The following is a 14,275-nucleotide window of genomic DNA, read 5'->3' as shown; positions in this document are numbered from 1 at the left end:
TTTACCATTATTACTAGACTGTTCATTACACTCCATTTTGGAAGTCCTACATGTTTCAAACTTGGGCTTTCCACTCCTCTCAGTTTATGGCCTTACTAGACTTGGTACCTAGGTTGTCTTCATCGAGCAGGCCGTGTTTATTGAGGATTTTTCTTTTAGAGTTGTTTTAGTGATACGTTGGTAGGAGAGTGGGCTCTACAAGCTCCATTCCCCTTGTCTTATGTAGGGTTCTCCGAGGCAATTGGCTATTGCTACACCCGTTCCCACTTGTATACCAAAGACTGAAAATTAACCTAATAATTATTTTAGTGCCCTAAAAAAAAAATCTGAGTGGCCAATAATTAAATTGGCTAGGCAACTTCCATTCCCGAGTGTCTCTATGCCATCTTTGACCATCAGATTGGCGTTAGGTACCATTAAACGCCACTTCTCTAGTGTCACCAACTGACACTTATGGCCAAATGAATGACCTAGGCTAACAACTGGTACCAGATACTACCAAGTACCTATGCCACATAACTTATAGCAACTTTTTCCTTTGACATCCTGTGATTTCCTCGGGTCCCAAGCTCGTAAATTTACTCTAACCCCAATTACACCTCACATGTGCAACATTTACTTAACCATGTGATTAAAATTAATCCACATGTATTCCACATGTTCTTTCCCATCCTCCACCCTCTCCTCTAGTGGTTCCCTTGTACCCCCAATCCCTTTTAGAGGAGGACGATCTCAGTGACGTGGCTGTGGCTTCCTTGGTCCCTTGCGCTTCAAAGGGGGATTCCCAGGATCATGAGGAGCTTCTTCATCGGTGGTCTAGATCAATGGACTTCATTGGCATTGGCACTCTTCTTGTCACTCTCGGATCCGCATTTTCTTTGGCCTTCAACCACATCTAGGATCTTAGAGGGGGTGTTAGCAATCATGCTTGTCATGCTATCATCTCCTGCCTATGAGCTTCAGTCTGAGTCAAATGGGGACATTAGGAGCTCTGACATGTTTGTCATGTGCTTTGACGGAGGAGGCAGCTCTATTTGAGCATGCATTTCTTCCTTTAGTCGGGTTTTTAGTGTGCATTTCTTGGCCTGTACAGCCCCTGCAAAATGTGGCCAACCTTCCTAGATTGAGCTTGGTCTTGTCTACCCCTATTGGCATTTATGTTGCCTTCATCTGCATTTTTTCACATTCTTTTTATGTAGCCGACTGCAGTAAAGGTAGTCGGCCAGATTTTTGGCATCCTCAAAGGCTGATCAGCCACTAGTTGGTAGATCATTCTTACTTCCTTGGCAGGTGCATAGTCCAACTTGGTGATTCTCCTCTATCCCCGGTGCTGCCTTCATCTTCAGCTTGATCCGGTGCCCTCATTGACGCCTTGGGCTGCATGCAAGGACAGATCAATTGTGTTTTTGTATTCAGCTTTCTTCCAGTGCTCAATGCAGATTTTCTTCATTCATTCTCTTCATTTCTTGCAGTCTCTCTCTTCCCTTCTCTCTCCTTGTTGATGTTTTCTCATCCATTGCACGCTCTCATGCTTACCACCAAGGCAAAGAAATCCAAACATTGAGCATAAATAGCGCCTTATAGTAATGATGTACCGCATGATACTAGTGTAAAGCAAACATCAACTGCAAGCCACATGTGAACTATGCCAATATACTTTACTTGCATAATCTATAAATGTACATTACATACCATCCATGTGTCCCGATGAACATCACATGCAAATGTGCATTCCATGTACTCCATACATGTCATGAAAATGTATAGTTCTAGAGCCTAGATGAAAACCATACACATTTGCATATCAACAATAGTGACTAATACATTGAATAGTGGTCCCAATGGCAAAAAATACTAACAATACATTATGTTACTACAAGAAAAGCACATCCGAGATCCACTATATACACAAGCTATCTATCACTAGGGGAGTGGAGATGCAACCTCCCCCTTTGAGCATCAAGCAATACTTTCGACCCTCTATGTTCTGGTGAACATCAATGAGCCTAATCCGAAGTCAGCTCAAACTAAAGCACATCAATGTACAGTACAACACTACGGATGATCTAATAAGTCACCCTCCTTCATCTATTTGCCTTCATATGTGAAACAATCCTAAAATTTCATCAAGTAGTGCATGGAAACTTTATCTCTAACTTGCTCCAAAACCCACACTTGGTTCTAGGTTTTTTTCCTTAGGATCACCAAGATCCTCGGATCTTTCAAATTATTGCCAAAATGGTACATTTGTTACAATTTCAGCTTAACTAGCATTAAATATTGCATCTAGTTGACCAGCCCCAAACTCATGTGCACCAAACATGCTAGGAGCACCAATGCATTTCGAATAATTCCAATCTGGCTATACATGGGAATTCACCTTCCACTTGCCATTCTAGGATACATTTGCCCATACATTCAATAAATTATTGGCTAAATATAAAAAACATTTGTACCTTACATTCCAAAAGAACCAGTACAATGACGAGCCAACGCATGTAACAAAAATCAACTATTAAAGTATCACAAATATCCCACCTTTGGATGCATACTTTGCTGTCTAAAAAGGCATAGCGTTTACATTACCAAAACTTCCTATACATCTGAATCCTTTTGCTCTTGCTCATTTTCAGTATGTCTATGCATTGAAGTTCCAATTTCATTACAAAACCACCAGTTATAGCATGTTTCCCATGCTGAGAACCCATACCAAGATTAGGCATTGCATTGTTTCCATTGTCTTCTGATGGGGCATCATCATAATGTGATTATTCAATGCTTGAAGACATGCTTGCTGATTTTTATCACAATTGAGAATAACTTCAGCAAATTACTTGCAATCCTTACTTACAATTAGGTGCCTCAGGCTCACCCACTCAAAAGAGTTGATGTATCCGGGTGATGGAACCATGAAACCAGCCTCCCTTTTTACAAAAGGGTGGTGGAACCCTAAAATACACTGATTTACAACATTTTACAGCAAGCAATAGAGCATCAAATAAATGACGAATTCAAAATATAACACTTTACCACACTAATCTAGATTGTGTTAAAGAAATTGAGATGAGCCAACATCTGATTGGCCCAAAACCTTGAGACCCTTGCAGTATTTCTTTTCACATTAATCTCAAACTCTTGTTGTGCAAATAAGGATTGACTCAAATCCCCAAGAAAGAAAAGGCATGCCCTGTCTTGAATCTAAGAGGGATCACTCTCCAAGGATCTCCTCTTCCTTGGTTGACTAAGCCAATTTTACATAATATTTGGAATACTTATTTGTCCTCTGTAAACTGGTGCTGCTGGTGTAAATGCTTTTTTTTTTTGGATACACACTGAGAACAACAAATCAGCACGCTATGACACATAAGGTTTTAATTTGAGGCTCAAGTCTCCAGGTTCCTTTGCCAAATTGCATTTGCATCTAGCCAAGATGAGAGAAATGAAGCAAGAGAGAAAGAAAGAAAGAAAGATATATTAACGTCTACATAAGGCCAATGTGGCCTATGAGACAAAATCTAGATTACATCCATGTCTAATGTCATCTCATCAATAAGGTAAAGATAACATTACAAGTAAGTGGGTGGCCTATGAAACAATATTGAAAATAGCTATACGATGGGGCTATACTAGGGTTGAACCATATGTAGTGTTGTTCCATCGATAGAAAAGAAAAGGAAAGGAAAGGAGAATCAGATCTCATTTAGCCATGTACAAAAGTGTGGTGGAGACTATGGGCTGTAGCTGGTCTCAAGATCTGCACATGATCTCAGCTATGATGTGGTCCCTAGCTGCTTCACTAATATGCCTGGTGGTGAGTCTGCGGTGTCTCGTGATAATGGCTCTAATCCGACTGTGGTGTGGCCTCCTCGGACGTGGTCCTGGTAGACGGGGTCATTGTGCTCGACGAAGGGAAATGGCTCTATCCAATGTGACTCCACGGTGTGGCCTGTAAGGTGTCTGGCGGGGGGGGTGGCTCTGTCTCTGCAAGGCTGGTAGTGTCAATAGGGTCGGCTCTGTAGAAAAAGTATGTCACTGCTCTCTGTGTGTGTCCCTCTGGGTGAGCTGGCCTCTTGTTTCGTAGTAGTGCAATTCGGCACCTCTCGAGCTCCAGGAGGAAGAGACCTAGCCGTCTCTGGTCCTCGTACTCCATGACGCGACGAAGGGGTCCAAATCCATCTTGGAAGAGGCAGTGGTACCGTCCTCGTATGTCATAGTATACTGTGCATCTACATATGTAGTGCTCCTCCGTCTCAGGCTCTCGACCACAAAGCTAGCAAGTCTTATCCTCTGCTAGGGTATTTGTCCATCTGCCTGCCTCCATCTGGAGCCTATGTGAGGAGGTGCGAATCTGTCCGATAGCAATCCGTATGCTATGGGAGAGATGGGTGTCCATATATGCTGGCCGAATAGCGAAACCATCATCAGAGAGGCACAAGAAATGACTCCTGTAGAACTCCATCCTTGATCCTAGAGGGAGTGGTGGGTGGATCCATGTCCTTGCCGTCTCAATCCTCAAGATATCACCTCTGATCACCTGGTTCAACTCTGATCGGCTGAGAGAAAGTGTAGGGCAGTCAAGGCTATAATCCAAAGGTGGAAGACCGGTCAATATCCAAACCATGTAGGCTCATCCAAATAGCCGTTTGTGAAAACCAACAGTTCTTCTCGCCTCCTGTTGCTAGTTGTCTAGATGAGGTTAGTGCCAATCTAGAGTATCTATGGCGTGGAAGTTCCCATAGTCTGTGCCAAAAGGTCACTCCCCTGAAGAGTGCCTCCATGACTATGGGCATTTCCCCTAGCTCTGCTCTGAAAATGGGGTGTGGGGTGGAGGGCTTACTCCTAATCATGCGTGCTATCATCAAAATCAATGGCCTTTCCATGCTATCCCAGCCATCATAATAATCCCTCTCTACTCCAATCTGATCAGTGAGTGGGCTAAGGCGCCTATGGTACAAGCTGCAACCCCATACCTCTGGTCCATATAGTAATGTAGGTGTGACTAGGGTGTCAAACAACCAAAGTTTGGTGCGGGGCTCCTGGAACTGTATGTGAGCACATTGACTCTCAAGTGCCCCTAGTGCTGCGTATCCACGTGCCAGAAGTGCCTTTGACGCCCCTCTCAACGAAAAACGTGGGCCAAAGAAAGTGACTCCCAAATAGACATATTCTCTCACATGCTCCAATATGTCTCCCCCAAATGTGAATTGGTACATAGATCTAGTCACCTGTGTTACTAAAGTATTGAAAACCATGGTTTTGGTCTTCCCAAGGTTCAATGTGAGGTCTTTATCTCTACAAAAGATGTGCAAAGCATCTAGATGGCATTGCAAACCCTCCGGTGAATCTGAAATGAGAACAATATCATCTGCATACAGTAATATCGATATCAGCACCCCTGCCAGGTTGGCTCCAGCTCCTCCTCCTCGGTCTATGTAATTAGACACTTCATCTATGTATAGACCAAACAATGTGGGTGAAAGTGGACATCCTTGTTTCACTCCTATAGTACTATCAATCCTCTCTGATAGCCCCCTAGGTTCTTGTACATGACCTATCACTGCCTCATACAATGCATAGACACCCCATCGTATACCCTCTGGTACTCCAATGTCTTGCAACCTCTGCATGATGCGTGTACGAGGCACTGTATCAAAAGCTTTGCGAAAGTCTACAAAGCAACAATAGATCCTTTTGTCTCGGGCTCGACCCTCCTCAATAATGGCTCTAAGTGTGAGAAAATGGTCCAGTGTGGTATATCCTCATCTGAAACTTGCCTGTCCTTGTGCTCTCTTGCCTTGCATTTCAGCCCACTCACTGAGTTCATGCTCCAATATAGATCCATATATCTTGGCCAAAGAATGACCGATCATGATAGTCCTGAAGTTGCTAGGAATCAGGGGATCACCACTTTTAAATAGTGGAATTATAGTATTGTTTGACCAACTCATAGGGAAACCTTCACATACTGCTCTATTGAACATATGTACTAATATGGGTGCTAATATGTCACCAGCATGTGAAAAATGTTCTGCTACTGGTCCATCCTCATCCTGTGCCCTCCCATTTCGTAATCTATAGATTGCATCCCTAGCCATTTTCCATGTGAAGAAAGACTACTATGTTGGCCTACAAGCTTGTGGTGGCTGCATAGGTGGCTGTCCTGGCAGGTCATACAACTGTCTCCCATAGTCAAGCCAAGCATCTGGTGATGCAATCTGTATGGGGGCTGTCTTTCATGAAACATCTTCCATGCGCTCTTGCTGTCCTGATATATCTCTGCTTTTGCTTTCGTTAGGTAATCTCGTTTCTTCTTCTGCACAAGGCGTTTGAAGAAGGCCTTTGCTTGGTGATGTGTTTGAGTGCCTAGCTCCACTTCCCTCTGTAAGCAAGCTTGGGTGACTCTACACTCATCATCATACCAGCTATTTTGGGGAGCAGTAGATCGTGTGGGTCTACATCGGGGCAAGGTGAGTGGGAATGCATACATGGCTGATCCATGTATGGCCTCTGCTAAATCCCTTGTACATTCTTCCAACGATCTATTCAAGTCCAATGTATGTAAACTGGTTTGCAGAGAACGACTATAGATGTGTGAGGTGTCTTTTGTAAAGTAGTATTTGGGATGTTTAGGGAGGCATGGTGTTTCATGTTTCATATGTACACAAGAGAGCATGAGTGTCAGAATAGTATAGTCTGCTGCTATGCCAATTAGCCTCTTAGATATCTTGAAATTTTGAATATCTGGTATCAATGCTGGTGAGCCCATCAAGTAGTCCACAGTACTTGCCCCTCCTTTGTGATTCCAACATGTCAAATTGTCAGATCTTGGCCATTGTGGCAGACCATTAAAGATGGCTAGTCCATGTGCACTTCCCAAAGTCAATAGGTGTGTCCCATAGGTACTCACTTCTTTATCCTGGACTCTCCTGTGTAGGCCTATTTCATCTATGTCGATCTCTTTGAAGATGGCACTGTCATTCATATAAAAGTCACTCTCTCTATCTCCAGTGCGTGCATTGAAATCTCCTACTAATAATATGTCCCTAATGCTAGCATATCTCATGATATCCTCATAGAGTACATCAAAGGGAGATCCATCTCGTGTGGCATAGGTAGAATTTGCAGGAGGAAAGTAGCATATTGTGATGAATATATCCCGTGGTCTTCCTGCATGTATCCTAATCCATAAATATCGTGCATCATCATCTCTTTTCATTACTTGCACTATCCCTTTGAGGTCTTCCCAGTATAGTATGGCCACACCTCCAGAACCCCTAGTGCTTCCTAGTTTTCTAGTTGCTGGACGAAATCCACTTTCCCACCTGTATCCCTGCACGTCTGGTAGTTGGCTACCTTTACATTGGTGTGTTTCTGTGTACATTGCTATATCTATGTTTCGGAAGCTATCTTCAAGGCAACTAGCATCCAAGCGCAAGGATCCATTACGAGCCTCCAATACCTTGGGCATGTGTTCTCTGCGATGTGCTATATGTGCTGGGGTAAGGTCCTCATCCAAATTAATCTTCTCACCCTTGAGAGCTCTCCTCTTGGAGAGGAAGGCCTTTTTTTTTTCTCTATGTCTCCAAAGCGAAGAATTAGAGCCTTGGACTTAGAGTCCTCCTTCCCCACTCTCCCACTCTCCAAGCACTAACGATAGGTACGTCTAAAGCCCCAATTTTTTCAGCAAGTGTCTTAGCATCTTCCTGTGGGCTGCTCTTCTCCTCCCATCCTACTACCCGTACATGTAAAACCCTAGTCCATCTCCTAGCCTCTTCTTCCAAGGTAGCATTCATTACTTCAGTCTTGTTCACTGATGTTCCCTTATTCTTTTTTATTGCCTCAATCCATGGGCTAGCTTCTTCTATCTGCTTCTGTGTTGTCTTTGCCACTTCTGCCCATGAGTGAACCTCCCTTTCACATGCCTTCAAAGCCTCTTTCTCTTTTTGTAGTTCTTCTTGCGCGTTCATTTCTTTTTTCTTGAATGTATTCAATTCTTCCCCCAGTTCTAAGATTTCAGCTTTGTAGGCATCTACAACTTTCAGCATTTCAGTTTTCAGCGCGTGCATTTCGGACAGCGTTTGTGCTTGTAGGTCATTCTTAATCTTTATCTGCATGTCTTGCATTTCTGCCCTCTGATTTACTATTAGTTTGGCTTTGACCTGCTCTCGTATTTCTTTCTCTAATTCATGTCTCATAATTCGTAGTTCAGAGCGAATCATGAGATGAATTTCTTCGTATTTCTTTTCATTCATGGTGCATGAAGTCTTTCCATGCCTGTCAGATGCTGGGGAGACGGTCCAATCACGGGGACCCTACAGCCATACGTCTTGTACCGTGTGTTCTTAGAAGAGGTGTTGAACATTGATTCCATGGACGGTTGTGCTAGTTCTTGATTAGATTCATCTCCCAGATATTCATTTTCCACGGTTTGATACTTCCCTTTGTCTACATTATCCATCTCTCATACACTGTGTGCAAAGCCACTCAACTTGTACTTTGTATTGTCAGATCAGAGCAATTTCTGCAAATTCCTGCAAATTTCCAGGGTTTCCCCAACCCCTCACTAAATTTTTGCAAGCCCAGTAATCTTTTACGGGCACAAATTGGGTCTTCTCCTCTTGCATGCAAGCCACTTTGACTATAGATGAACAATCTCCTTCAGATTTGCGATTCTCTCTTAGATTTTCAGTAAATCCCTATGTTGCATGGCTGAGATTTTTATGGCACGCTTCCCAAGATCAAATTTATTGTTTGGGATTGATCAACCCAGCAGTGAGTTGGAAGAGAGGTAGAGAAATTTGCTGAAGATGAGAGAGAATTCCAAGTTGCTGGCACGGAAATTGCTCTAACAGAAGTTTCCAGCTGCAAATCTTGGTTCTTCTGTCAAGTTATCTAGATTAGGGTTCAGCTGCTGTCCTTTGCTCCAGATTGTGCATCAATCAGTGTCAATCGCCCCTAAAATAGTCTCCACGGCCTTCTCCAACCTTGCATGGCACAAAAACCATCCCAGATTGGGAAGGAAAGAGCCCAACATGGGAGATACACTTGCATGTAAGCCAAAATTGGCCCACTTGACATTTGGCAAAGATCCATTGTCACTAGGGCCTCCACGTGCAAATTTGAGTTATGGAGTCCTTTGCCCCTTTCCTCATTAAATCAACATTAAATATTGCCCAACCTCAACTTTAAATTCCTAACCTCTTTGAACCTAAATGAGACCAAAAGTCCTTTCCAAGGGGATATTCAACGTCCTTGACCAAGATGCGATCTAGGTTACACCACTAGCACCTGTCTAGCACAACTTCTACCAATGCCCCCCACTGCTCAAGCTAGGATTATTTGTCACCATGATACGCAATTAATTTAATCTCATATGTGAACCACACATGTGCACAACTTACAACAGTGAATCCACGGTGCACTACAGCTCTAGCACAATCTTGACTCTCCCATGCTTCAAATCCTCCCAAGTATGCCTTGCTAGTTATCTAGAAGAGACTCATGATCAGCCTCAAACAATCCTTAAACAATATTTGAATAGGCATGATCAGCCATGAACTCTCCTGCTCTCACTCCTCAATCCTTGTGCACTCTGTTTGGTTCACACCCTTAGTACTGACATCAAATGACAATAATCACAATCAACTTAACAAGATGATGTTGAAGACTGGCAAGTACCCATGCAACAGGTGCATACGACCAGCACTGGTCTGACCTGCCGCATCATCAACTGTCTGACCTGCAGACCTGACCTGCCACGTCAGAAATCTGTCCAACTTGCTGTCCCACCTACCACATCAAAAACCTGCCCCATCACAGGTGCACTGCAGATTTGACTTCAAAAATTATCAGCTAGATCATCTGCATTACTATGGCACATTCTCTGTAGATGCTTCTCAAAGCATTTCTAGCTTTTGGAGATAGTTACCATATTGATTTGAAGCCAACTACTTCACTTGGATCAGATTCTAGGCTCTACGGACCATCTTGAAAGATAGGAATTGTTATGTTTTCAAGGAGACCACTTTTTAGCCTGTTACTTTCTCCATGTCTGATTGTGTGTGTGTTTGATACAAATCAGCAAATTTTGGATTGTTTTTATTTGACAGTGTCTGGCAGGCTGCAGGATACACTGCTTGCTAGCAGCCTGCCTCTCATAAATTCATAGATTCAACAATGTTTCACAAAAGGAAGACGTCTCTGTGCATAGTTGTTTGTAGCCAGCTCGATGGAAAATACCTAATTTGTCCTATTTAGAGTTTGCAATGGAGCTTTGAATCTGGAGATCCTTGGGCATTCTTCCAGCCTTGTCAGGCTTATTTCTTGTCCTGAAAGGACATTCATTGCATAAGTATGATCTGTCACCACGAACATAATTCCTCTCCTTGCCTTTTGGGCATGAGTTACAGGCTTATGGCATGAGATATGGTATTGTCTCCTGCATTTTGTTGCAGGTCACCCATTATGGATGATAGACTCCATGACAGCACCTCCAGAGGGTGATAGGTTATTTCAGCTTCTCTCAAGCTATATCTTCATTAAATCACTACCCCTAAGTCTACATAGTTCTACCTAAACATCGATCTTGGAACATGGTGAGTGGCTTTTGAGTCTCAGAAGATCTTTTGCTTCTTGGAAAAGTAGCAGGTTTTCCTGTGGCATTGTCTAGCTGGCGCTCTCCCAGCAGAACAGTTGAGTGTCAAAATATTGATCCTCCTACTTACCTCTCCTGCTCACCTGATATTTCCTGTGCTACTTGCTGGAAACTGTGATCCTCAGATGTCAGTTTCATAGGCAGCTTCGGATCGATAGTAAACATATTTACTTTTTGGCCACTCTTGCTTCTTTTGTTATGGCACACACTATTGGGTCCTTGGACGATATATTCCACTCAAGACTACCTCCTGTTTAGAGGCCCCAGCTTTCTCAATACCATAACTTCAGATATCAACTCTGGCAGTGCTAGGAAGCTGATTTAAGCTGCATAGCACATACTAGGGCAGAGGAGCAATGATATTAGCAGCATTGCAGTTTGCACCAATTAACATGACTAGAAGTTGTGGATCAGATAACATGATTCTCACACTATTTGTCCTTGATGGAACATGTCTCCACAAATTACAACAGAATCATCCCTTTCATAATTTTGAGATGGGATCATTCACCTCTTCTCTTTACACTATCAAACTTTATGGTTAATCTTGAAGAAAACATAAGAACTAAGCATCCCTCCAGAAAACATTAGCTCGTGAGGTACTACATAAAAGGCCCCTCCACACTAGTGCAGTTGTTGTGAAGCCATTTGCATGAATCAGACAGAAAATGATATCATAAGCCTGTACTACTTCTTTTCCTGACTGGATAGAGACACAGGCATGGATCCATCGAAACTGGAGCACATCAGGTGTTGAATTAGAGAATATTCAGATGTACAAAGGACCATCTGGCCAGCAACCAAAAGCCATATGGGACAGCTAAGAAACATCCTTTATGAGGAAAAAAAACTACAGCACAATGAAGCCACAATGCTGAGACAGCATTTTGTTCTATATACAGCTTGGAAGCATGCAGAGTTCCTTGGAGCATTCTGGTGAGAAACCAAATAACTTGCCTACATAGGTGTCACAGATCTGTAATAAGCTGAAGTATATTGTAGCTGCTATACCATTTGAAAACATGCAAAGTTTTTTAGCTTCTGCTAGTGAGAAATATTTGGAGTGCAGAATGCACAGATAGATGTTCATAATGGCATAATACAAAGAAGTGATCGAACCATTTGCTTAGACCACAACGGGATTAACAAAACAGTATGCTTGTCTGCTGTATAGAAGCAGAAACACCCATCTTACCTGTGAAAACATGCAAAGTAGTGTGTGGGAGCTGAAAATTATTTGTTGGTTGCTGTTGACCAACAGAAACCAATATTGAAGTAGTCTCTATATCCATAACCAAAATCCATCAAGTCTATATTCTAAGGCACATGTCGATTTGATCATACAAACCTGCTGCCATACAGATTCGATCAGCTTTGTGTAGATCCACACCTCCACTCTCTCTAATGCTGCAACAAAGGAGCTTGGTTCTGTCAAGGCTTCAGACAAGACTTTTAAAGGAGTACTGTGGTGGCTTGGTTGTTTCCCACAAAGCTTTGTCTCAACCTGAATGTTCTCATCATTTGTTGTTTCTGAACCTACATTTTTGGTTACACTGACTGTTGATTCAGAACCCAAACAATCATTCTTCAGTGCACCAGCAATTGGGAGAATATTTAAAGCCGTTGAAATTCTTTCCCTCAAAACGACTGCATTAGACCACCAAAAGGATAATCTGCATGACAACAAAATAAAATTATTCCCTTTGTTATTGTCAGAAAACGCACATATTTGCTTCACTACAACCACTGATGATCAAGCGATAAATAAAATCAACCGGAAATGATTGCTTGAATGAAGCAAATATCTACAAAGGAATTAGGAAAAACATTCAGGAAGATCAAGAGTGTCCAGAAAGACGATCTTGTAAAGAAAAGACAGACATTAGACTGATCAGAAACCGAAACAAAGTGAGTCTCTTTTAGAGATAGCAAGCATATAGAAGACAACAAGCAAACTAGCTAATGAAGGAGGGCGGAAATTAGCAGATGATCACCAGGTCCTACTGTCAATCACATCTCTTGTTCCTGCTGCATTCACTATATGCTGAATCATTTTCATCAACATCATTATACCCACGATCTCTTTCTTTTCCTATACACATTAGAATCTAGAGATAACCTCAGGGAATCGGTCCTATGCTGAAGTTGCTTTCCATGTTAAGTTGGCTTCAAGTTTATTCATGCAACTGCATGAATCAGCAGCACCATGAATTATAATACCTTGGCTATTCCCATACAATAAATAAACCAATGCTCCTCCAAAAGCAATGAATTACTTATGTCATGAGGCAAGGACCTTGAGTGTTGACTAACACTTCAGGAAGTTACCAGTCCTAACTGGGCTGTTGACATGGATTTTCAGCCCTTCCTTGGTAGCTCCTTCTTCTCTTGATTGAACCTTTCTTCTTCAATCAGCATGGAGGCTTCCCCTCCTGAGGCCGAGTTTTGGGCATCCTTTAATGACACCATGGTAGTTGTTTCTCCTCATAGATCATCCAAGTGAGGTGCTTCCTTCTGCATGGGGCTGTTGGCACCAACCCCAACTTTAGCTCCTCCTCGTCCTCCTTCGATGTCAACTTCATGGTTTCAGAGGGGGTTACTTTCCCCACATGGTAGATTCATGTTTCATCTTTTCTTCATCATCTTCAACATGGACAACCCTTTTCATTTGTGCCCATGTTAGTCCATTGTAAAACAGGGTACTAATTTAAAACCTGACATGAACTTGCAACCTCTCTTGATCCAATCTCACCAATGATGAGCTTGTCCTATTTCCCAAGGAATATGATTTGATGCTGCCTAATCAACATAGAGATCCAAGTAAATTCATTAGTGTGTTGCATGGCATTTGCAATACATCCCCACACCATTCGTGACAAACCCATGAATCCATTTTCTTCTTTACACCAATAGTGTTGCCCTAATGAATGTAAAGGTAGAGCAAGGGGCTTGAGGATTGTTTGTGTCTTCTCCATGCTTCTCTTGGGGGAGTAGAAGTGTCACAACATGTTGTCCTTGGAGCTAGAGTTTAATACAACTCTCTCCCTCCCTCTCTTTCTTAGCCCAATTGGAGAAAGGTCATCATGGACTAGTAGCTGAGCACTTGATCCATGCTAAGGACTTGGTGCTGAGACTACTAAACGATTCTCATACATACACAGCCTATGGGATCTACCTAGACATAGATATGCATGACTAGCCCTTGAGTCCTCCCGATAGCTTGTCAAAGAGGGAGATACCTCATGTTGGTATGCATAGATATCAACTTGATTAGAGTTACATGGCTTTAGCATGGATAGACTACCCCCTCTTCAGTACTCCCTTGATACACCATCTCTAACTTAAAGTTGCTCAAATTGGCAGGATCATCCTGGTAGACTTGTGAAGAAGAGTGTGGAGGCACTGCTAGGGTTTGCATTGAGGAAACATAAGAGTGTACGACCACGGCAAAAGCGCAATGAGATAAACACAAACACAGAAAGCAAAACTCAAACCCTAAACACAAAACTCAAAACTCAAACACAAATAGAAGAAGTGATAGAAAGAACACAACTCTGAAGTGAATGAATGTTGTAAATGAATGTGAGAGTATATAGTGTGCCTAGGGGCAAAGCAGTGTGT

General features: G+C 42.5%; 1 protein-coding gene across 4 annotated transcripts in view; it reads right to left on the bottom strand.

Annotated features, from left to right (window-relative positions):
* The window catches only part of LOC148030214 (uncharacterized), a 161,446-nt gene that overhangs the window by 96,333 nt on the left and 50,838 nt on the right, over positions 1-14,275 (bottom strand). For all 4 annotated transcript variants that reach the window (XR_015692143.1, XM_087686485.1, XM_087686484.1 and 1 more), the window contains exon 3: positions 12,003-12,327. Coding sequence is in view for 3 of the 4 variants with exons in the window: in XM_087686485.1 (XP_087542611.1) it covers positions 12,003-12,327 (325 nt within the window). In the remaining variant the exon portion in view is untranslated. The remainder of the gene's footprint in view (positions 1-12,002; positions 12,328-14,275) is intronic.

Source organism: Lygodium microphyllum, chromosome 10 (assembly GCF_053477565.2).
Source record: "Lygodium microphyllum isolate KBCC chromosome 10, Lygodium_microphyllum_v1.1.10, whole genome shotgun sequence".
In the NCBI taxonomy this organism is placed as follows: domain Eukaryota; kingdom Viridiplantae; phylum Streptophyta; class Polypodiopsida; order Schizaeales; family Lygodiaceae; genus Lygodium; species Lygodium microphyllum.
Note: the sequence above shows the minus strand (reverse complement) of the source record. Positions and strands in the feature narration are given on the sequence as shown.